Source organism: Puma concolor, chromosome D1 (genome assembly GCF_028749965.1).
Source record: "Puma concolor isolate L17-30 chromosome D1, mPumCon1.1.hap2, whole genome shotgun sequence".
Classification (NCBI taxonomy): domain Eukaryota; kingdom Metazoa; phylum Chordata; class Mammalia; order Carnivora; family Felidae; genus Puma; species Puma concolor.
In genome coordinates this window covers 60,418,652-60,445,083 of record NC_141676.1, presented here as the reverse complement: position 1 = coordinate 60,445,083, position 26,432 = coordinate 60,418,652, and the positions used below count along the sequence as shown (strand labels likewise).

General features: G+C 35.9%; 1 protein-coding gene across 14 annotated transcripts in view; it reads right to left on the bottom strand.

The window, feature by feature from the left end:
• The window catches only part of EMSY (EMSY transcriptional repressor, BRCA2 interacting), a 102,016-nt gene that overhangs the window by 64,595 nt on the left and 10,989 nt on the right, over positions 1 to 26,432 (bottom strand). For 7 of the 14 annotated variants that reach the window (XM_086678359.1, XM_086678362.1, XM_086678354.1 and 4 more), the window contains exons 5-9: positions 26,284 to 26,325; positions 22,549 to 22,724; positions 20,801 to 20,953; positions 17,905 to 18,164; positions 8,634 to 8,910 (exon numbers count right to left, since the gene is read on the bottom strand). In XM_086678359.1, coding sequence (XP_086534485.1) covers positions 8,634 to 8,910; positions 17,905 to 18,164; positions 20,801 to 20,953; positions 22,549 to 22,724; positions 26,284 to 26,325 — 908 coding nt within the window. The remainder of the gene's footprint in view (positions 1 to 8,633; positions 8,911 to 17,904; positions 18,165 to 20,800; positions 20,954 to 22,548; positions 22,725 to 26,283; positions 26,326 to 26,432) is intronic. The other 7 variants (XM_086678356.1, XM_086678361.1, XM_025928450.2 and 4 more) reach the window with 4 other exon arrangements.

The following is a 26,432-nucleotide window of genomic DNA, read 5'->3' as shown; positions in this document are numbered from 1 at the left end:
TTATTTTTTATATGTTTAATTTTGAGAGAGAGAGAGAGAGTGCGCGCGCGCACGCACAAGAGAGTGTGTGTGAGCAGGACAGGAGCAGAGAGAGAGAGGGAGAGAATTCCAAGCAAGCTCCACACTGTCAGCAGAGCCCGATGCAGGGCTGGATCCCACCAAGTGTGAGATCACAACCTGAACTGAAATCAAGAGTAGGACACTTAACCAGCTGAGCCAACCCAGGCACTCCAAGAGATGCATTTTAAATGCAAAGGGCGGATGGGTTAAAAGTAAAAGGATGAAAAAAGATATATTGTGCAAACACTAATTATAAGAAACCTGGAGTGGCTACAGAAAAGGTAGACATCAAAACAAGAGGTATTACCAGAGAAAAAGAGCAATGCTTTATAATAAAAAGAAGGTCATTTCATCAAGATACCAAAGTCAACTACACTTCAATAATAAAATTTTTTTTTAAGAAAGAGAACAATCCTGGGGCGCCTGGGTGGCTCTGTCAGTTGAGCAGCTGGCTTTGGCTCAGGTCATGATCTCACAGTTTGTGAGTTCAGGCTCCACTTTGGGCTCACTGCTGTCAGTGCAGAGCCTGCTTCAGATCCTCTGTCCCCTTCTCTCTCTGCCCCTACCCTGCTCACTCTCTCTCAAATGTTTCTTTAAATAAACATTAAAAAAAAAAAAAAGGAACAACAATCCTAAATGTGCATGCATCTACCTAATAGCAGCTCAAAATACAAAAAATAAAAAATGACAGTGTTAAAAAGAGAAATGCACAAGGCCACAATTATAGCTGGAGATATTTACACTCCTCTCTCAGTAAGTGATATTATAAGCAGACCAAAAAAAAAAAAAAAAAAAAGATAAAAAATTATTTGAACAATTCTATGAACCAATTTAATCTTATTGATGTGTGTAACATAAGACCAAGTGAAAAACTAATTGTTCTAAAATCTTTTATTAAATAATCTAATGCAATATACATGCTTGGTTGTCTGATTAATTTTTTTTCCTCCTCCTTCCTCTTTTCTAACAAAAACCTATTTCTCCTCTCAAAACGATCTACCTTCCTGGGCACTGGAATGTATTTTTATGGAAGGCTGGCCCCACGCCAGCTCTAAAAGGCAATTTCTAATTGATCTAATAAGTCAGTCATGATGGCCCCATTCCTCTCACCAGGGATTACTTTAGGCTAGGTGTATGACAGTTGTGGCCAAAAAGACATGAAGGGAATCTTCTGGGAAAGGTTTTCTCTTTCCTAAGAGAGACTCACAAAAGGGGACTGTCTCTTATTCCTTTGCTGGTTTTTGTATATGCATGTGGTACATGGAATTGCTGCACTCATGCTGCAACCACGTTATGAGCTACCTGAGAAAAAAGCTGATACACCAAGGAAAGAAGAGAAGAAAGGTGAAAAGAAATTTCTTGATATAACCTAACTGGAATTTCTCTGCTTCTGGACTTTTACTTTTATGAGATAATAATTTTTCTTCTTTTAAAAACCACTCAGTCAGATTTATGTAAAGTAATTTAATTACTTATCGAATTTTGTAATTCAACTTATATATTAATAATCCAGGGCTCTGTAAAATTTATTAAACATCTGAATGCGAAAGAATATAGACTGCTGTGAATACCACTGACGTAACAGTCCACATTTGCAGGAATTAAATATAGTTCAGGCCACACTGGTAATTCTGAATAAACATGAAATACTTAAGAGTCTTAACATGAGCCCCAAAGAAAGTGAAGCCCAAAACACATCAAAATACCAAAGTCATATAAGTGAAGGGGAAAGAAGATACATAACTGTAGGAATATTACCTGTGTTTTGTCTTATAGAGATTAAGGGGGAAAAAAGGTATTAAACAACTGGCTAGTTAAATAGTATGCCATTCAAAAATTTGTTTAATCTTAGAAGTTATACTCCCTCGCCCCCATTTTTTATAAACAGGAGGAACAAAAACTTAATAGTGGACACATACTAGTGAACTATTCCAAGAGGATATAGTTCAGGGAGCTAAAATATAACACTTAGCAACCTCTATAAAAAAAACAAACAACTGCAACCTTCTGATTTGGTAATCCTGCTCCTGAAAGCTGGTTCTAATAAAAGAGAGGGTTCAATTAAATTCACAAAGGTGTATAGGTAAAAAAGGCTATAGGTAGATCTCTAACATCAAAATCTGGAAATACTCTATCCAACATTAAGAGAATAATTTAATAAACTGTAATAGTAATAGAAATATTAAATAGTATTGAAAAAAATTAGGATAGTTTAGAAAAATAGAAGCATGTTATATGGAAAAATGTATAATTCCAAATGGAATACAGGTTTTTTATTCCAAATAAATAAAAAATATTATTCAAATAGGTAAAAAGGCATTAATAAATACATAAAATGGAAAGTGCTATTGTGATAGAGTGGTAGGATTACTGATGGACTTTTGTTCACTAAAATCATTTAATCCATTAATACTTTTAGGTTTTAAAAAATTTAGGGGCGCCTGGGTGGCGCAGTCGGTTAAGCGTCCGACTTCAGCCAGGTCACGATCTCGCGGTCCGTGAGTTCGAGCCCCGCATCAGGCTCTGGGCTGATGGCTCAGAGCCTGGAGCATGTTTCCGATTCTGTGTCTCCCTCTCTCTCTGCCCCTCCCCCGTTCATGCTCTGTCTCTCTCTGTCCCAAAAATAAATAAACGTTGGAAAAAAAAAAAAATTAAAAAAAAAAAAAATTTAAATGATACACGAGGACCACATTTGAATTGACGGGGTTGAGGGATTTCCTAAGGAAAGGGTTTCATGAAACAGAAATGGAAAACAGGATCTGCATTCAGGATGAGTCTAAAGAAAATAAATACAGTGAAGAGAAGAGCAGTATTTAGTGGATACAATTGAAAACAATATGTTATTTAGGTTAAAGTGGGGTCAAGGACAGAAAATAAAAGGTCAGTGGAAGACAGACACAGTATTGGGTAAATAATTCATGAAGTCCACAAAAGAATATGAGGAGAAGAATGAGACGAAAGAAAATTTCTCTCACCAAAATATGAGAAAAGACAATGGCAATAGGATTTAACTGAAAAATAGGTAGAATAAAAGGTAGAAAGGTCACAGTAATCAACCTGTGTAATAAACAATAGCCTACTTTGCCTTAAGAGGAACAAGATTTAAGAGATACAAATCATATAGATTTAAGAGATAACAAAAAAAAAAAAAAAAAGCTATGCAATCTACAGGAGAAAAAAGGGGAGGAATCAAATATGAAGCAGTCATCTAAAATAAACTACTTCATTCTATACACATAAGGCATATTTTAACTACCACCTTTTTTGGTATTACCAGCACCAGACTTATAACTACCAAATAAAAATTCTCTCTCCCAACACTAAAGTGTCCAGGTGTCTATATATATGTTACCTTTTATCAAACAAAGAGGGAATATGATATATACAAATTTGCTTACATATTTAAAAAATGGAAGGATAAATAAAAAACTAACTAAAGGAAAAAAAGGTTACCCATCAGGGAAGGACAAAATAGGGTGTAAGAACCATAAATAACAGACAGATTTCTAAAAACACACCTTGTTTTGTGGATTTGACTCTGGAACATAAACTTCTATGCAATTATAAATTACGGAAAAATATTTTAAATTGCAATCAGTAAAAACAAAACAAAATGAAACAAATTAACCTAACCATATATTAAATTAGAGGTTAAGTATAAGGAAAAAAGTCATTTCAAGTGACTTTAAAATATACTAATTTGACTATATATCCTTAGTGAGGATATCCTAAGAACCAAAAGAACCATAATAATCTTAAATTCTGTTCAATGATTGTATTGTTAGTCATATTGACTTTGTTATTCTGAAACTATTATATATTACAGGATAAATCAAATATATAACTTTACTGTCAGAAACCAGGATTTTCAGTAAAAGGAGAAAAAAGATACAATTATACAAACAAAAACAAAGAAGTTAAAAATCCTTAATTCTAAATTGGAATTGATAATATCAGTATAAACTGATGATGTATTTCCTCCTTAAAAAAAGGACTCTAGTTCTGTCCACAGAAAAGATTTAGAAATAATGACCAATCCAGTAGCAATGATCATCCCCATGGTGCCCAGACTATGGTATCTAAACACCATTTCTCACTAAGAAACGAGGGCGCCTCAAAAAATGTGTAATTCCAAATCTGAGGCAGAAAATGTAGAAGATGAACCCAGAAAATCTTGTCATATCACAAAATAAGGGCTATTAAGGACTACTGTGGTTGTGTCAAAAGAATTTAGGAACCAACGTGAAGAAATTCCCACTGTAATGATGGGACAATTTGAGCACCAAAATTTAATATCTGCAACTGAGGTGCCTGAGTGGCTCAGTCGGTGGAGCATCTGACTTCGGTAAGGTCATGATCTTGTGGTTCGTGGGTTTGAGCCCCATGTTGGGCTTTGTGCTGACAGTAAGAAGCTTGCTTTGGATTCTCTGTCTCCCTCTCTCTCTGCCCCTCCCTTGCTTATGCTCACTCTCTCTCAAAAATAAATAAGTATTAAAAAAAAAGAATATCTGGGGGCGCCTGGGTGGCGCAGTCGGTTAAGCGTCCGACTTCAGCCAGGTCACGATCTCGCGGTCCGTGAGTTCGAGCCCCGCGTCAGGCTCTGGGCTGATGGCTCGGAACCTGGAGCCTGTTTCCGATTCTGTGTTTCCCTCTCTCTGACCCTCCCCCGTTCATGCTCTGTCTCTCTCTGTCCCAAAAATAAATAAACGTTGAAAAAAAAATTTAAAAAAAAAAAAAAAAAAAGAATATCTGTAATAGATTAATAGACATGAAAAATCTTAACATGGAGAAAAAAAATTTCACTGATCACTGAACCTACTCATCTGAAAACAAAAAACAGAAGGAAATACTCAGGCATTTATCCTGCTTTTCCTATATGAACTATACTCAGAGTAACCAATGGTAATAAGGCAAAGTTCTTCTTTAAGAATTCCACCTAATAAATGAAGAAAATAAAGATAAAATACATTTTGCAAATACCAATAAAATAATGACTGAGGCAAAGACTATCAATAGCTGTTTTAATAAACAGTTGGTAATATTTATACCTACTGATCAATGTTAATATCGTTAAAGAAAGAAATCAGACATTACGTGCCTCCTAAAGGGATACAACAGGAAGTACACGATACCGCTTATAAAATGTTTAATCCCCCATCTCCAAAAACAATCAGACTTAAATCTGATCAAGCTTCTGGATTAACTACTAGTTTTATAGAAATACATGGAACAGGAAAACTTTTTGAACCATATCATGGGGATAAACATCAGCAAAATCCAGACTATGGGAAACTCTCAGGAAAAATGACCGATTTCTTCAACAAATGAATTGCAAAGGAAAAAAAAAAAGAGAGACTTATTAAGTTAAAAAAGACATAACCATATCAATCAATATGTGGACCCTGTTTGGATCCCAATTAAAATTTGGGGAGGGGGGTGCGCTTGGGTGGCTCAGTTGGTTAAGCATCCAACTCTTGATTTCGGCTGAGGTCACGATCTCACAGTTCATGAGTTCGAGTCCTGTATCGGGCTCTGTGCTGACAGTACAGAGCCTGCTTGGGATTCTCTGTCTCCCTTTCTCTCTGCCCCTCCCCTGCTCATGCTGTCTGTCTTCTGTCTTTCTTTCTCTGTCTCTCTCAAAATGAATAAATGAACTTAAAAAATTTTTTATGACATAATCAAGAAAATTAGGAGAGGAATTGAATATTTTATTATATCAAGAAATAACTGTTAAAAATTCTAGGTGACAGTAGCACTGTGAGTTGTGATCTTTTTTTAGGGATACATCAGTAGAATTTATAGCTGAATTTATGTAATATCTGGGATCTGCTTCCAAACATTCCGGGTCAAGGGTGTATGAAGAAAAACAGTGGATTCAGGTGAAACAAGACTGACCATATTCTGCCCATCTCTGAAGCTGGGCAATGGGCACATGCAGGTTCATTTTACTAGTCTCTCTACTTCAATATGATTGGAATTTTCCATAATAAAAAATGTTTTAAATCTTCCTTTCTTCTAGATAACAAAATCAAAATAACCATTCTAATCAGAAGAATTTTCAGAATTCCCATATTATAAATATTAAAGAGTTCCTTTTCCTTCCCAGAGCATAATCTAATCATACACAACCCCCCTACTCCCTACCTTTGGAACCACCTCTATACTTATAAACATGGAATCACCCGCCAAGTTACTGCTACTAAAACTCTTACCCACTCCACCACCAGCTGCCTCTACAAGAATAACCAGAGACAGATACATCAACTCTAAAACAGCCTGTCTCCTGTCTCCAGTCTCCAACAGAAGCAGACACTGAATGCCCTTGTTTCCCAGGTACACACAGAGAAGCTGCTACAGAAGCCCTACAGAAGCCCTATAGTTTGAATGACAACTCCAGTCTGTATATTACCACTTCCACTAACATTTATCTTTTTTAAAAGAAAATGACAACTTTTTAGCACTAATAAGTAAGTTAAATATCTCAAAGGCTCAAAAGAATCATGTAACTATATGATTATCTACATCCTTGAGTATCTACATTCACATAGTTTACTTTTATAGCTCTCATTATCTACTGAATTTCAGTGAATTTCCAAGAAATCTCTGAGAAGCCCTGTCCAGCTCCCCTATGACTACTTGAAGCTCAAAAAGATATAGGATGCTAAGAAGCAAAAGAGAAAACAGGAAGTCCAAAATTCCCAAGAGTTTCAGAGGATACCTGAAAAAACAGAGTGAAAAACAGAAGCATGGAATATTCATTTTGCCTAAAGACATTTTATTAGTAGCCAAGAGAAATACCCCTTTTATTTAAAAAAATAACATGTTCCTTTGAAGAACAGTAATATTTCTAACAGTACAATAAAACTTCAGCAAACTGTGTGATGAGTACTGGAAGAGAAAAATGTTTATCACTGGATGACAGTTTTGACACAGGTGTCACCCAGGTGCAGAGACAGGTGGCCTTTCCTTCTCTCATCTTCAAATTTTAAAATAATGAATTTGGATCATGTGTGCAACCAACATTTTCAATAAATTTTCTGTATAAAAATTCTTTCTATTTTTAATAATGCTGTATTATAGTTTACTGCTGTGCAAATAGAGAGGTTGGAATTTTTTTAATTACTTAAAGTAACAAAAGAAAACTTCAAGCCTGCTATTTTCCTATTGTTGATGGAGACATTAAATAGGTGTTAGAGCCAGGAAACAATGACAGATAATTTCATATCCTAGCATTAGGGCTGTAAAGAATACTGACTGCATCGCATCTACAGTATAGCCTCTTCCTTGCCTACACAGTTATACAGAACACACTAAACATTACTAAAATAATTATGAAAAATACTTGTGTTTTTCCTATTCTAGTGCTTATATTCACTACTAGTTCATAAACTAGGATATTTCCAAGTCCCACTCTATCTTAGGTACGTAATGTTCAAGTAAAACTTAATGAAAACGAATACTAAGTCCCATTCTGTATTGCTTCTGTGCTCCCCTTGAGAGATTACGATGATGGGTATGAATTCTGTACAGTACATGCTTCTCTCCCATCCCCACTTTAAGATTCTTTAACACTAAGAAGAAAATTTCTGACAGTGTGCTATTTGCCTTTCATAGGGAGAAATACAAGGATATGAAAGAGAGCCAAACTTATTTAGGCTAACATGGAATTGAGATTTCTACATTTCCTTTCCTCTGCTATTATTAAGCAGCAATGGTCCTTCAGTTCAGTCTTTGTTCCCCTTAATATCTCCCATCATCCACCAATAGAGAAAAATTTAGGAGACTGGAGAAAAGGTGAATGCCATGTCCCTGAAATCATCCTCTTCCTCCTGCTTCTTATCACTGGGTAACTTACTCGTAATGTTCCTCTGAAAAACCTTGAGTAAAATATGGTTGACTTAAACAACAGAGGTTTGAACCGCATTGGGTCCATATACACATAGATTTTTTTCGATAAATACAATATAATATGACAAATGTATTTTCTTTTCCTTACGATTTTCTGAATAACATTTTCTGTTCTCTAGCTTACTCCGCTGTAATACAGTACATAACTGTGCCTCTAACCCCTACGGTACTCAAAGGTCAATATTGCAATTTCAAGTTCTTCTTTTAAAAATTTCATTAGAGGCACCTAATGTACAGTACAGCATATGACTCTTGATCTCAGGGCTCTAAGTCTAAGCCCCACGTTGGTTGTAGACATTACTCAAAAAATAACAAAACTCTTTTAAAATAAATAACAAATAAAACCTTCATTCTATTCAAGATATTTGCTTTTTATGCCTTTGAAATCTGTTGTGACAGAGTTAACCTACATTTTGTGAATGTTAATTGCCTAGGTGACTAGGTACTATGCATGTGAATAAAAATATCTTGGAGTAAGCATGTTACTAAAAGAAAATAGTAAGCAACTATCTTGACATTCTCAAACTAAGGGAAGAGGAGTGGTAAATTTCTGATATAAAAGCAGGGACCTTCATACCCAAAGCAGAAAAATACACTCACACGGTTTTCTTCAAAATTCCCATATATACCACAGGGACAGAATTACATGGTGGATCACCACTCACCTTGTGCTACTGTTGACATGACCACTGATGGCGTGGAAGAAACCACAGCTGTTACTGCAACTGTACTAGGAATAGGTGATGGTGTAGAACTGCTGCTGCCACTGCTGCTACTACTGACCAGGGAGGACTGTGAAGCAGTTATAACCACTGGTGGCTTCTGGGTTGTGGAAGCAATGACTGATGTCGGTACAAGCTTAGTGACTGCTGCATAGTTATGGGATTTGGAGAGAATGTTGGGCACGAAGGTTGAACTTGGTGATGTGGTCACTATAATAACCTAAGGAAGGAAAAATAAGTTATTTTCATGAACCTACTATACTGCTAATGTATCTAGGCCCATAGTTACACATAATTCAAAAATAGCTTATGAAATACGAAGAAACAATTCATCAAAGAGAAATCTACAGCTAAAAATACATGAAAGCTTTTCTTTACTAGTAATCATCAAAATGTATTTAAAAGAAAAAACAATTTTACCAATGAAATATTTTTAAAAACAACATTCAATGCTGTAAAGATATGTTGAAATAAGCATTTCAATATACTACTTAGGGAGTATAATGGGCACAATCTTTCTAGAAAGTAATTTGGACAATCATTCCTTTATAAATATTTGTTGAGCATCTACTATGTGCCAGGCATGGGGTTCTAGATGCTGGGGATAGTGGAATGAACAAAACAGACAAAGCTCATACTTTCATGAAGCTAAATTCTAACAAGTAGGGAGGGAAACAATAAACAAATTAGAAAAGTAAATATATGTCACGTAGAAAATGGAAGAGACAATAAAGCAGGGTGGGAAAGAAAGAATACTGGGAGCACTGTGTTACTTTTTATAAAGTGTTCAATAAAATCTCTCTGATAAGGTAATATTTGAGCAGAAACTAGAAGGAGTGTGAACAATGTTGCCACCTTGAGGAAGTGCATCCAATGGCACAGAAAGCAGCAAATAAAATGGCCCTGAGGCATAAGCAAGCTTGGTATAGTCAATAAACTCCAAGGACCTAATGAACAGGATTAGAATTTATGACAGAGAAAGTAGCAGGACATAGAATCAAGGAAGTCATGGGGGACTAGAGGATGTAAGCTCCTGTTGATACTATATACCCTTGGTAGATTATGATGAAAATGACACTTTATCTCTATAGTCTCCCTTCCGAAAACCCAAAACCCTAGTCTAATCATGAGAAAAACATCAGACAAATTCCAGTCGTGGGGCATCCTACAAAATATTTGACCAATATTCTTCAAGACTGCCAAACAAGAGAAGTCTGAGAAACTTTCACAGCCAAGAGGAACCTAAGAAGACATGACAAGTAAATGTACCGTGGTATCCTGGAAGAAAAAAAAGACAATAGGTAAAGAAATCTGAGTGAACCATGGACTTTAGTTAATCTTAATGCATCAATACTAGTTCATTAATGATAACTAATGTACCATGCTAATATAAAATGTTAAGAGTAGTAGAAACTGAGTGCAGTGTATATGAGAACTCTCTGTACTATCCTCTCAATTTTTCTGTAAATCTAAAACAGTTCTCAAAAATATTTTTCAAAAAGAATTATTACTCTATCTGCTAGATGAAAAGTACGGTAGGGAAGAGGGAGTAGAAACAGGAAGACAAATAAGGACATTCCTGGTTTAAACCAAGAAGAGAGGATCACTGGCTGCAGAGGTGGTGAAAAGGAAACAGATTCTAAATATATTTAAAGGTAAAACCAACAGGATTTGCTCATATAGCTTGATACAGGAAATGGAGGGGAAAAAAGAGGCAGGAAAGAGACTTCAAGGTTAGCCTGTATGGCTGGAAAAGTTTAAGACACAGGGAGGCAAAGCACTTCAGATGAGAAAGAACAGGATGGAGCAAAGGAGAAGCAGCTTGATGTATTCAAAAACAGAAAGAAAGCCAATGTAACAAAAAGCATATAGAGCAAGGAGGGGCTGGCAAAGGAAGTAGGGGCCAGATCAAATTTATAAGCCATAGTAAAGGATTTAAATTTTATATTAAGTACAATAGGAAGCCATAGGAGAATTTTAAGTGGGGAAACAACAAAATTTGATTTATATTTTAAAAGATCATTCTAGCTGCTATGCTATTCCAGCAAGAATGGAAGCAGTGAGACTAGTAAAGAAACTACTGCGGTAGACCAGGAATAATAGAGGCTGCTTGGACTGGGGTGTTAGTAGCAGAAATAAAGAGAAGTGATCGCATTCAGATTATTTTCAGAGGTAGTCAATAGGACTTGTTGACGTAGGGAAATGGTAGGCCTAGGGAAACTAACGAAATCAAGATGAACTCCTAGAGCTAATGTGCACTAGCTAATTTAAATCTCCCCCAAATCCTATGACACGGATGCTATTATTATCCCCATTTTACAGTTGAGGACACAAAAATAATTTACAAATCTATAGTATCACAGTTTTATTCTGGGGGACTATAATGGTGGTATGGTGATACCCAAAACAGAGCAGAGTGTCTTTTTCTTCTTTCACCAAAATTACCTCTACCTACCTAGGGCAGAAAATTGTTTTAAAAAATCCAAAGAAATTAAGGGAGAAATTCTCTTTTATTTTCCTATTAATCCTAAAGAAGGCCCAATGTTAAATCAGTCAAAATTTACTGAGTATGTCCGTACTCAGTACCTACATATCAAAGAAGCTTTGACTATATCATCATTATGTATTTGTAGTATCACAGAGAATTATAAGATGTAACTACATTAGCAGTTTGTTAATTATTTGACGAGTCTAGAGAGATATCTAAGTCTTGACAAGCAAACACCTATACACAGTTGACTAGGATACTTCTACAAAGACTTGATCAGCAAATACCTATATAGCATTATTATGAAAACAATCATAAACCACCATATACACTGAGAAGTAGACCAATATGGTAAAAAGTCCAGAAGTTTAAGAATCAGATGAGCCTGAGCTTAATCCTGCTGCGGCCACTGACAAATGGCAGGCCCCTGGACATGTTAAAATCTCTAGGCTCCAATTTTCATCTATAAAATAGGGATAATAATACCTACCTTGCAAATCATTACAAGGATTGAACGAGATAATGATGTGAAGCATCTAACATAGTGCTAGGCACATAGCAGGTGGTCAATATTTGGCGGTCAGCAAGCAGTAGTTATTAGCTTACTATTACTACTTAATAAATGTTAAAAAGATATTAGTAAAGGTATTATAGATCAATTCAATCTGGAAGTATACTGTAATGTACTCTATTTTTGTTTCATTAAAAAAATGTTACATAGCTTTCCCTCAAATTCTGATACCCCGAAGAATCCAAAGAACTCACAGCTACTACCACAGTCAAACCAATTGTAGTGGTGATGGCAATCAGGATTCACATTTGCCAATTCTGAACTAATAGTAGTAGCTTTCTGGAACAGCGTTTATAAGGACTCTGTGGCACAGATAAGGATTCACCAAGTCTTGGCAGGAAAGTATGCCACAGTCAATTAGCAATGTCTGTCATGGATAAGGGAAGGGGAAGTATTCACCCTTGTGTCAAATATTTCCCATTTTAAAATTAGAGTATGCATGTAGGCTTCCAACATTAAGACAAAATTTCAGCAAAATAAATCTAGAAGTCTTTAAGAGCATGTTTTAGGTTATAGATACAAATGATAAAACATATTTTGAGATTTCAGTCTGAATGTTAATTTCTGATCTGAAAAGGGGTTATCCAAAATTAAAGATCCACCTTAATGAAAATTTACTTGTACTTTTAAAGTTACTTATTACAACAGGGGAAATAAAGGGATTTTGAAACCAAGTGAACCAAACAGTGTTTATTCAGGCCATAATTCAAATTACTGACCTTCTAGCACTCACAAAAACTCCTTAAGAGTGCTGGGACTTGCACCCTAAGGATAAAATGAAAAATATCAATCAAGCACGTGAAAGCATAAAGCTATATTTTGTTGCTTTGTTTATATAAGTGCTGTACCAATGTTATACTTAAAATGAAGGCACCACATTAACATAGGTGGAAATTTGTCTATCCTGAAAATATATGACCTATTTGAATTTGAATCAAGTCCACAAATTCATAAGTAATTATATTTAATATAAAAGTCACTTTACCTAAAATAATTCCTAAGTTGACTTACACAGGATTTATGAGAAATCCAAGGTGAATGCAATAATGAAAACAGCCTTACAGAGATTTCAAAGAAATCCAATTACCCAGCAGAAGGAAAAGAAAAAAAAAAAAAAAAAAACCCAAAATCACAAAGAATATCTCTTAGTGCTACCACACGCAGCTTGTCCAAAAAGCAACAAAACTAAACAGCATTGAGTATACATGAAGTAAAAGAGTAGAGTTTTGCCTCCAGAACATAGTAGATACTCAGTAAACATTTGTGGAATGAATGAGTCTTATTTTTAATTTAATTTGTTTTAAATGCTTATTTTTTAGGTACAGTAGGACGAATCTAAGGTTCTGAGCTTGGAATCTCATGGTATGGTTTATACAGGACTTTGGAGATAAATATGCCCTCTAACAAGCATCCTATGTCTGATGACCTCAACTATCCACTCTCACTTGGCAATTCAGAAGCAAAAACAAAAATAATGAGAAAGTCATTAAACAAAAAAAAATTGCCAACTTTACTTACTGGTGAGCCTTCCATCTTTTACAAGTATTTTTATATATGTCTACCAAAGAAGATTGGAAAGTTAGTAATGTTAGGTGACATTTACTAAGCATTCATCATATACACTATGTTAAGTACTTTCCATGAATCATCTCATGTAATTATCTTGATAACTCTAGGAAGTAAGTTCTATTCTTTGTTTTTTAAGAACCTGAGGCTCAAGACAGGTAGCAGAGCCAGATCTATTTATTCATTTTTTCATTCATTCATTCAACAAACATAAATTAAGACCTTCTATATTTCATAAACTATTCTAAATACTAGGGAATACAGTGATGAACAAGATAAAGTCCCTACCCTCAACAACATCTACTCTATGGAAGAAACAGAAAATGAACAAATATGTAATATGATATTAACGAGAAATAGAAAATGAACAAATATGTAATATGATGTTAACTAGTTATAAGTATAACAAAAATAAAATAGAGTAAGGGAACAGAAAGACATGGATGGGAAATGGGTGCCATTTTAGCTATAACTCTGCTACACTATTTCCCAAATACCAAATCAAAAGAATAGATAAGGGAGAAGATAGAAGAATTACTGATAAAATAAGTCCCAGAAAAAAAAGGCAGTAAAAAATTATAATAAGTAGACTTATAATCTCATAGAGTATAGCAGGCTGGTAACACTTAATACAGGGCTAACCCAGAAAGCAGTAACTATATTATAATATTGTATGAAAAGTGATACTCAGAAGGATTACCTTGGAGTCCTCATATACAAATGCAAAAAGTATGTTCAGTGTTAACATTCACAAAGTTATCAAAAATAGTCAATTTCTATATATTAAGGAATAAGCTTCAGTTAACTGATGAATTCACTTTTTGGAAGAGCTCATTCTCAACAGTGCAAATAAATAAAACACTGCTTTACATAAAATACTGGCAAGGGAAGGAACCTAATTTTTTTGAGTATATACCTATTACTGCACTTTAAAATATACAGTCTCAGGGCACCTGGGTGGCTCAGTCAGTTAAGCATCCGATTCTTGGTTTCAACTCAGGTTATGATTTCACGGTTTGTAGATTCAAGCTCTGCATCAGGTTCTGCACTGGCAGTACAGAGCCTGCTTGGGATTTTCTCTCTTTTCCTCTCTCTCTCCGCCCTCCCTGACTCATGCTCTCTCGAAATAAATAAACTTTAAAAAATAAAATAAAATAAAATAAAATAAAATAAAATAAAATAAAATACCCAGTCTCATTTAATCCTTACAATAACTTTTTAAGATTGGCATTATTCTCATCTTACAGATGGGAAAACAGATTTAGAAAGACTAATTTATCTCAGGTCATACTGGAAGAGCTGGGGTTCCAATCCAGGCCTCTTTGACTATAAAAATCCTTGCTTGATTTTAACACTATACCATAATGCTTCATCCTAAAACTGAAAATAGAATTATATTCCACAGATCAGCTCACTATCACTTCTAGTTCACTAAGAAAATAATTTTTCATATATTAGGTAATGATATCTTTCCAGGAAAATTCAAGGAGGTTCTTTAAATGGAAGTTACCATGAATCTAAAGGTTCAAAAGTGGTAAAGATCACCTGCTGAAGACAAGAATGTACCTCCATTCCTTCCCCAAAATGCCTCTAAGACATTATGGAGAGATTTTTTAAAAGGGGAAGAGGCACATAAACCCATAAGGTCAAAATAGAAAGAAAATAACAGCTGTGAAGTTTTGTAAACTAGAAAACAGACAAGTAGTAATCAATCAAATATACTCTCAAAGGTGGAAACTAGAGAATCCCAGAAAGATTAAGGAATAGAGAGCAGATAAGTCCTTTTTTTTTTTTTTTTTTTAAAGTATACTTCACGCCCAGTGTGGAGCCCAACCCAACGCGGGGCTTGAACTCAAGACCCTGAGATGATCAATGCCCTAGCTGAGATCGAGAGTTGGAGACTTAACTGATTGAGCCACCCAAGCGCCCCAGAGCACGAGATACGTTTTACGTGGGAATAAAAGTGGCACTAGAGAGAGGAAAATTAGTTGAAAATCTATTTACGCAGCATTTAGATCCACAGCTATCCTCCCCCATCCTAAAGGAGGACTAGGAATTTACTCTCTTGAGGGAGAGATTCAATCCAAAGGAATCTTAGAATACTGGGCTGGGGGGTAGAGGGTGGGGGGTGAGTGCTGTGCTACAAACAGAGGGGTTCGTAAAGTCTATATATACTGAATGGTGAGACTATCCAGCCCAGTCCCTCCATTTACTCCCCAAATCCTGGCAGACTGGCTTACTACTACTCTAGAAAGGAGACTGGAAAATTCTTCTCTGAGGAAATCTGACTAGTCCATGAAAATGCCCTACTGAGAGTGATAACTGATAGAGGTAAAACAGTAGTGGGTTTTTCTCAACACAACAGCCGAGCTAGCTCAACCTACAATGAAAATCACCAGCCAACATGCCCCACCCTACACATACAGCTTTCTGTCAATTTTTAGCACCCACGATCATATACAAGAAGACAGCCAGCATTTATTTCTGAAATGAAACAGAGATCAAAACAAATAAATAAACTTACAGGTAAGAGAGAAAACATGAAATAAAACATCAAAAAAAAAAAAAGTCATGAATATCATCAGAATATAGTGATTTTATGAAAGAATAGGATGCTATTTAAAAAAAAAAAAAAAAAAAAGGAACTTCCAGAGAATAAGAGCTACTAGAAATTTTTTTTTTTTTCAACGTTTATTTATTTTTGGGACAGAGAGAGACAGAGCATGAACGGGGGAGGGGCAGAGAGAGAGGGAGACACAGAATCGGAAACAGGCTCCAGGCTCTGAGCCATCAGCCCAGAGCCTGACGCAGGGCTCGAACTCACGGACTGCGAGATCGTGACCTGGCTGAAGTCGGACGCTTAACCGACTGTGCCACCCAGGCGCCCCAAGAGCTACTAGAAATTTAAAGTATGACCACAAAATTGACAAATCCAGAGAAGTAGTGAAGGATGACATTAAAGGATAAAGAAAATAATACTTACAGAGCATTTACTATGTGCTAGGCTCTATTCTAACAGTTTTACATTTATTATCTTGTTTACACCCCAAAACCCTATATTGTTTTCCCTATTTTTCAAATGAGAAAACTTAATTCCAGAATTTAGTTTTCCACAGTCACAAAACTAGTAAGTGGCAAAAACTGGGATTCAAACTCAGAAAGTCTAGTTCCAAAATCCAGGCTTTTATTTATTTTTTTAAAATGTTTATTCATTTTTGAGAGACAGCACAAGTGGGGAAGGGGCAGAGACAGAGGGGGACAGAGGATCCGAAGCAGGCTCTGCATTGACAGCAGTGAGCCCAACACAGGGCTTGAATTCATGAACTGTGAGATCATGACCTAAGCTGAAGTTGGACGCTCAACCAACTGAGCCACCCAAGTGCCCCCAAATCCAGGACTTTTTAAATAGTATATTATAGCAGGGAAAAAAAAAAAAAAAAAAATGGAAAATGGGAATGAGAAAAGATAGGAAAGCTAAAGGATCAATCCAGGCAGTTTCAACATCCTGAATAGTTGATCCACAAAGAGAGAACATAGAAAAACCTAGGAAATAATTCAAGAAATTTCCCAGAACTGAAGGACATGAGTATCTAGAGTGAAAGCGACCACTGAATGTGCAACCCAATGGATAAAATAAAGACTCACACTGAGGAAAATTACCTTGAAATTTCAGAACTCTGAAAGTTACCAAGAGTTTTCAAAGAGAAAAAGAGGATATTAGAATGGCATTGGGGCTTCTCAAAAACAGTACTGAAGCCAACAGCCAATGGAGCAATATCTTCAAAATTCTCAGGAAAAATTACCTCCAGCCTAAAAAATGCTTTAAGCGATCAAGAAAGTGGGAGAGTAAAATAAAGAACTTTTCAGTCCACCAATGCAAGGTCTCAAAAAATTTACCTTCCATCCACCCATATACCAAGAAGCTACCAGAGGATGTTCCAGCAAATGCATAAATAAACGAAGGAGGAAGATCAGAATGATGGTGAAGGGGAATCCCAGGTGTGCAACAAGCCTAAGGTGCCGTCAGCATCCAGGTCAGTGTGGAAAGTGAGAGGGTTCTAGTAACATTAAAACTGAGAATTCTGATGATCTGAACATACTGAGAAGAGTTTAGGAAAGAACTAATCTTAGCATACAAAGAATAAAAAAACAAAGCAACAATAATCACGTAATCATATCCTTCCCTTCTTCTATGAAACACCCAATTCTGACAACTTTGTTACTCTGGCAAAGAAAAAACTGAGTTCCTAATGGTAAAATTATCCAAACACAGGTTAAAAAATCTTATATTTTAATTTTCTCCATATGGCATTATAATAATAAAATAAAACAAAAGACTTAGAAGTATGAGAGCTGCTGTGTCATATTAGACAAGTCATTTGACATCGCTGAGCCTCATCTACAAAAAGTGAAATAATAATGCCTATCCCAAAGTTTTCTGTGCAGAATTAAAGTAAGAGACCTGAACATTCCCAGCATAATGCCAAGCACATAGTAAGCACTCAGAACATGTTTGTTAAATCTGAATCATACTGCCTGAAAGAGATGGAAACAGCAATTGGCAGACAGACACTCCCTCCCCCACATACCTTCTGTGTTGTTGTGTTGGTCGTCTGTGTTGATGGTTTGGTGAAGGTTATTTTCACAGGAGACATGTGGGGCGGTAAGGAGTTGGCAATGCTCTGCATGATGTTGCTCATCTTGGGACTGCCACTCACAGGCACAGTGATCGTCTTTGAGACCGGAACAACAGCCTTTGGAACTTCCTTTAGGACAACGGGGGACGAGCTAGAAGAATTTGTTCGCCTTCGTTTTCTGGGTTTTTCATCTTCATCTGAACAGCTAACACCTGAAAGGCAATGAAAATTTTGATTTTTAGATCACAATCTAACCTCGCATTTTATACTTCATTTTAAATCTCTGTGTCATCAGTCATCCTTGACTTCTCCCTCTGCCTCATGCCCAAACAGTAAGTCCTATCAATCTTCCCTCAGAAGTTTTCTCTGAATGCCTTTCCTCCTTTCTTTAACCCTGTGGCTCTATCAGGCCTTCTTATCTCCTGCCTATATTTTAGCAAGCTCCTAAACAGTGTCCTTGCTTCCAATCACTCCACTTCTACCCTCCATCCTACTGCCAGTTATAGAATCTCACATCTAATTGTGCCAATGCCTTACCTTAAATCCTTAAGTAGTTTTTATCTCCCTACAAGATGAGGCACTTAAATCATCACTACATCATTCAAGGTTCTGTATCTTTCTAAGAACACAATACAGTTGACCTTCAAACACAGGTTTGAACTGTGCAGATCCACTAATATGTGGACTTTTTTTCAGTAAATACAATAATAGTACTGTAAATTTTTCTCTTTTCCTCCATAACATTTTCTCAGTAACATTTTCTTTGTCCAACTTACTATATTGTAAGAAAACTATAATACATATACAAAATACATGCTAGTTGACTGTTTATGTTATCAGTAAGACTTCTGGCCCACGATAAACTATTAGTAGTTAAGTTTTTGGGAAGTCAAGTTACATGCAGACTCTCAACTGCACAGGGAGTCAGTGCCCCTAAGCCCCACACTGTCTAAGGGTCAACTACACCCTGTTCCACCCAACCCTGTGCCCTCCTATAATCCTCCTATAATCCTCATACACCAAACTGCTCATCATTCCCCAAAGCCACCTTACCACATTCTATCCATTTAGAGTCTCTATATATTATTGGTCTACTATTATACCACCTACCATCAATGACCTCTTCATCATCCTACAATTATCATCCTGCAAACCATCTCCTCAGTGAAGCTTTCTTTCCCTTACTCCTCTAAGTAAAGCTAATCCACATCCTTCTGTTTCACTTACCCCATGGCAATGTGGCCAATCAGCCTGCACATCTCCCCTTATTAAGGGGCTTCCAGAGGGCAATGACTAAGACTTATTGGTTTGTTTCCCTAGTACACTGCCTTGCACATATGAAGATAGATTAATGAATAATTCTATCTCAAACTAATGTTGTTTGTGTGACTTCTCAAAATAAAGCAATAAACTTCCTATTATTTGAAACTGTATATTATGTGAAAAGGTTTCTTCGTGTTTGAGATTCACTTTCAGGTTTTTTTTAATGTTTAATTATTTATTTTTAAGAGAGAGAAAGAGAGAGCACGTGAACACATGAGTGGTGGACGGGCAGAGGGGCAGAGATCTATAAGATCATGACCTGAGCTGAAGTCGGAGGCTTACCCAACTGAGCCAGCCAGGAGCCCCCCACTTTCCATGTTTTAAAAAATGATCAAAAAACAGCTCTTGGGTCACCTGGCTGGCTCAGTCAGAAGAGCATGTGACTCTTGATCTCAGGGTCATGAGTTCGAGCCCCACGTTGGGTGTAGAGAATATCAAAAATAAATAAACTTAAAAAAAAGAATAATTAAAAAAAATAGATCTCTTACAGTCACCTTGGCTAAATCTGCAGAAATCAGATATAACCTTAATAGTTTCAGATTTTTAGCTTTTTCTTTACGAACTAAAGTCTCAACTGTTTTTGTAGACTTTTTAAAAAAATTAAGTGAGATAACCTTAATAGTTTCAGATTTTGGCTTTTTCTTTAATGAACTAAAGACTCAACTGTTTTTGTAGACTTTTAAAAAAAAATTAAGTGAGAAATGTAAAACCTTGCAACATACATAGGAAATCTCTAGAGAGCAGACATAAAAAAAAAAAGTGTACAGCATGACTCATGGAATTGGTAATAAAACAGAACTCACACCTTCAATTTTTAGACTTTAATTTAAACAAGGTTGACAATGACCTAAAATCATTCCTAAAACAGCAAACTCTACATCTAAAAGTTACAAAGAAATCAAGTTTATAACTATGTTGAGAAAAATGAAAATCAAATATTAATAATCTCCAGTTGATAAAACAAATACAAAAATAAATAACAGGCATTAAAACCAAAAAATGACCTGGTCATTAAACTGCTCCACAGAATAGAACCGAAAGGTTAAAAACTGCAAATAAACTTCAAAAACTTATAGTTAACTAGAAATATAAAAGATGGGCTCTCTAGAATGTATCACTGAATCTAACAGTTGGATGATATGTTATATAAACAATTTTTAAAACAACATTACAAAGATTACAATTATAGGAGTAAACACTGAATAAATCACCTAAGTACATTTTGTCAGTTTCCATTCCCATTTCTATTCCATGACAATCAAAAACAAGTGAATTCTTGAAAGACAGTTCAAGGCAGATTTCCCACAGAGAACAAAAAAGAAGTAATTTCTCAACCCCCAGAACTGATTAAAAAGCAATAAATACTAGTCACGTGTAAAGAAAGGAATTCTTTAGAACCTTCAAAAACTAACCACTGCTAATAGCCAGTGGACCGATGATTTAATCCAGGAAGGAAGATCTAATCAGAGCCTATGTTGCAGCATTTAGCCAAGATGGCCCTGATAACACTGAGAATATCACTTACTTTTGACATAAACAGTACTTCCACTTGGCAAGACAACTACATTGGAGGCAGGACTGGCAGGTCTTGGAGACTTAACCGTTGCTATGCTGCCACTTGGAACAGGGGTAGAGGTTGGGGTTGACGTGGTACTTGTGTAGGAATAGCAAACCACTACTGAAGAACGATAAAAAAGTTTGCTGTTAACTTTCACCAAAACTGTCCACGCATATACAGAAAAATTATTTTTTTACTGCAGGCCAATTTTAACATTTTCATGTGATCAGAAGTTAGAGGCCATTAGGTCCATTAAATTAAAAGGTATAATAACCTTTCCTGAAAATCATCATTTCACTGGGTTTTCCTCAAGTATTTAATAGCTGTCTACAGGTGACATTGCCAATGGAGAAGAGCACAGTTACAAAGAAATCAAGTTTAAAACTATACTGAGAAAAATAAAAATAATTTTTTATTCATGGAAGGAGTTAGACAAAAGGCAAATACTTGTATTCCCTTTTAATAGTGATAGCAGCACCAATGATGGAGTGATGGATAATTTTTCCCTAACCATAGCAATTTCCAACTTGGCTACTGGGGGGAACCACGGCAAGATTACTTTATTGTAAAACAACTTACTAGTCCCTTGCCATTGAAGCAGTGCAACACTAACTCAATAATGACATCATATGTCAATTTCTTGAAAAACAACAACAAGCAAGAATAGTTCATAGGCACCATTTACTGAGTTCCATGCACTATGCTAAATCCTTTCCATATATTATCACTAATTCTCACAACACATGCTCATTTTAAAGATGAGAAACCTTAAGGTTCACAGAGTTGCTGGACATCACACAACTAGGAAATGGCTAACTAGGACTCCAACACAGATGTGACTACTGGAAATCCTATATTCTTTTCACTCTACCACAAAGTAGGTGGATAGAAAAAGTAAAAGTGGGAAGAAAAGAAAGATACCTCTCCTACAACAAAGGAAACAAACTCAACACAGGCCCAGGTTGCATATTAATACCTGTCTCTCTCTAAATACAGCTTCCTTCAGCCTAAAACAGAGCCTGGCATGCATGAAGAGTGTCTTATCCACTCCAAAACCCACTGCCAGTCAAGAAAAGACAATTCCCCAAAGTAATCTGACAACTGCATATTCAGGGTTATTTTCAAGCAACACACAACTAAGCTACTAGAATCAATATGCACTCTTGAATTTAATATTACTCTTGGTGACTTCAAGAGAATTCAAGAATTTTTACAGCATGTGCCAATTACTAGATTAAGTAACAATGAGAAAGCCTTCTCCATCTGCCAGGCAATCCCTAAAGGATTTAGAACCCTTGACTAGAACTGAGAAGCACCATATAGCATTGATTCCCGAAGATAAAAAACAGAGTTTTATTTTCGAAGTAATCAGTTAGGCATCTTTCTCCAGCAGGTAAATGACTTCTATCATTTATTTTCCATGTCACCCATCAAGCTCTTTTATCCACTTCTAACAAGACACACTGATATCAAGAATTCATTCCAAGAAGGCTTTTTGCAATTTTGTTATTAATATAATTCACATTTTGAACAAACAAGAGATTTTTTTTGGCTGAGACTAAAAACTTGGCAGTTTCTAGTTTCAGAATAAGAGTTGCTCACTATGTTTTTCAAGCTTCATACAGTGGGATTAAAAACAGATGAAAATCAAGACAACTGTTCTTGAAGAATCTGAGAAAAGTCTTCTTTACACACAGAAATAGTTTTCTACTCACCTTCCTTGCTTCCTGTTTCTGCAGGCACTGGAAGAGATGCATTGTGCTGGATAGCTGCATTGGCAACAGCATTAGCTGTTACAGTGAAGGCGGTTTGGGGAACCAACCGGGGCATCAGTGGGACCAATCGACGACCTTCAATGGACCATTCTGAAGAGCTATTAGGTCCAGACATACTAAACAAAAAAGAAAACGCTGCTACAAGGGTTCTCAATCACTAAAAATGAATCAACTATTTTCTCAAGCAAATATAAGTTTTGAAATTATCAAAAGTATCCTGAGTGAATAGGAGAGGCTTAACTTTAAGCAAGCAAAATCAAAATTATGGATAATTATCAGAATTCAAGGGATTTCACATACACTTAAGTTTTTACACATTTTATTCTATTATCTGAATCTTAGAATGAACACAAATGAAACTATGAAAATTTTTCCTATGCCTTCTAAATACTGACATCATTTTCATTAGTTTAAATCTGGTATTGCTAACGAAAACTAGTGTATCTACTAACTTTTAGAACTTAATTTTGTAATTCAACTAAAAAGGTAAAACGTACTAATTTATTTTTAAAATCAGATTTTCCTTAACAATTAAGGATAGAATTCACTGAACCTTTGCAAAATTATCTAACTGCCTGCATGGCCAGAGGTTCTAAGGCTTTCAAACAAGGGAAACTGAGGCAGTAAACGAGGGAGACCAAGTATGGAGGGATAGAAAAGGACTATGTGCATATATACATATATACATAGATATATAGATACATATCTATATATCTATATCTATATATATATATATATCACTGCATGTATCACTGACAATGTGTTATATTAGTATGCTTCCTGTTAAAAAACAGACTAGATCTGAGGTTACTGGAAGAAACCTGTCACTATTTTAATTTTACTTATACCACTCTTCACTCTAAGAAGTATTTGAGGCCATTGAACTATACCCCTAAGCAGACACTATTCTGTTTCTCCACTCTAAACTTCTTGAGCAAATTTTATCCCAGGAACCCAATTTAAATATGGTTGAAATACGAAAGGACAGTTGTGTCACTTCTCTTGATTTGACTCCACAAAAAGTAGTTGTGTCACCTCTCCTAGTGATGAGTGTCAAGGTTTAAAATTCACCCAGAATCAATTAATCAATCTCTTTACTAAGTCAGAAATATTTCTGCACCTCTTCCAAACCAAGGATTCTATAACCCAATCTAGGGCTTAAGAGTCTGAATGTCCACTGATTCTTCACATTTAGACAGCATACACAAAAGCCCATAATGGGATGATGATGATGATGATGATGATGATGATGATGATGATGGTGGTGGTGGTAGTGGTGGTAGTTAACATCAACTAAGCACTTACTCTATGTCAGGCATTGCTTTAAACATTTTCTATGCATTAACTCATATAATTCTCTCAATAAATTGGCAATTATTATCTCCATTTTGTGGATGGGGAAATTGAGTCACTGAGAGGTTAAATAACTTCCCTAAGGTCACAGCCACTAAACGTTTCCTTCAACAAGCATACATCACACTACTGATATTACTTGCCATACAACAAGTAGAAGGTACACAATTTTTCAAAAGGGTTTTATGCCTAACATTTGCTTTGACTTATACTAATCGAGCACTGTTGTCTAATTACTACCAACCTTCACCAAATGGAACAAATAAATTACAACTTGAGAAAGATTTACATTCAGTTCAGAAAGGAATCTCTAGTAGTTGATGAATCTAGTTGGGTTACTACTACAAGAAATCTGCAAGTTGTTTAACATAATCCTACCTAATAAAACAAGGGAAAGAGGAATTCCTAAGATCCCAATTAACTCCACAAATTTGTTATATAATGCAATTTACTGTTTGCATAATCTCCAATTTGACAGTAGTTCTGAAACAGAGAATGGTATAAATAAGAGAAACCGAAATGGGCGACACTGACTGTCAAAGGAAAAATTCTAAGAACTATTTAGCATTTTCTTGGCTTACTCCTCTTTTGGTATCGTTTTATTAGAATATCACCAGTAAATTTGCTTGGTGAGTTTACACACAAATAATGTCTACACTTACCTGGTGCATTGTTTAAATGGTGGCAGAAATTTGGAAGATTAGTAATTTGAAACACATGAATATTTGCTATTGAAAAGACAGATTTGCAGTGCAAAAGATACAACTGCAATTTTTTTAAAAACCTAGAAATCTTCCAAATTTCTACTCATGCCATCACGCTCAAACTTTTTTTTAAGTGAGTGAAAAATTATGTTAGAATTAGATTAAAAATTCCTATTTGCTTAGTAATGAGGGTGTGAATATGCATTAGTTGCACAAATCATTTAAACTGAATTTTACAGATTTTTGTAAAACTCTCACTCCAGGACTTCCCTGGAATTCCTAAGTTTCAACGTAAGGATCACTTCTCTATTTATATTAAGTATGGCAAGGGAGGGTAGAAACCTTGCTCTAGCTCCTTTCCTGAGAAATCTAACATGATACTAATGAAACTATCTTGGCCTTCACATCCTGTGGTGTGTAGGGCACCAACAAAAACTCCTTACTCTCATATAGAAATTCACAAAGTATCCTATGAATGTTTTTGGCTTATGGGGAAGGAGTTTAAGAGAACAGTAATTCCAGACAGCCACTTTTTTCCAACACTAGAGACAATGCTGGCAAGAATGGTGCAATTAAAAATTTTGGAGCCCCTTGACACTCCAGGCTTTGCTATTATAACATTCTGACATGTTTCAAAACTGGATTAGAGTACCAAAGTTAATAAATGATACGGTGCCAAATAATAAACGCGTGTTATACTTGGAGCCATAAGCAAGGCTTTTCTTTGATCCCAGACACCCTGCTCCTTTTGTTTCCACTTCCTTTGTGCTCAGTCTTCTCGGCTTTCTCTTCACCTTTCAACCACATTCCTTCTGGCCTAAGCTGCTGTTTGGAGTGGGGGAGGGACGGGAGAGGAGAAAGGGAATGCAGTCAGTTCAGATGCATCCCTCTTGGGCTCCAGTTGCTTTTTTCAGGCTCAGGGTATGAAGACTTCCTATAAATAATCTTTGGATCTAGGTTCTGGTGCTACTTCTGAGGGAAAGAGGGCAGAGGAGATGTCGAGAATAAGGAATCTATGCCTTCCTCACCAATCCACACTCCCTGACCCTTGGGTTCAACAAGTAAAATACGACACCTAGTCAAACTAAAACCATGGCATAAAACATTAAAACAGGAGTATGGAAAGACCTAAGAAGCTTAAAATTATACGCTGAAGGAAACTCTTCAGAAAATTAAATTCATGTATTAAAGAAATCAGAAAGGAGAGAAAAAAAGGAAACAGGCAGATAAAAGCCAACTCTCAATTATCCATGCTAATAGAGAGAGGAGGGAAAGGGAGAGGTCAAACAGATTAAAGAAATCCACATATTATCCAAAAATACTTTGGCATACTTGTAAATTCCTCCACCAAACCATTTTCAGGATAACTAACAAGTAGTAAAATGACTAATTACAATTTTCACCTCCTCTCCCTTCCCACCCTCTGGCTAGAGGTACTCCCAAGCAGCAAAATGGCTAAAAGGTGGGCAGTATTAGGAGGGGGAGGAAGGGAAGAGAAGGGAAAGCAGAGGGCACGGTTAATTCGTAAATGGGAACATGTGCCCGTGAATAATTGAGAGCTTCAATTTTGAAATAAATACAAGAAAAAGCCTGAAATAATAATAACCTATTTGCATACCTGTAACTTGGTCTTTCACCCAAATATAAGGATAAATTCATTCTTTAAAGGGGAAAAAAGGAAAAGGAGACTAAATAAATGTTATCCTTTAAGTATGAAACTGATGCATCAACTTACAACTAATTGTCCCACAATACTGTTCCAATGCT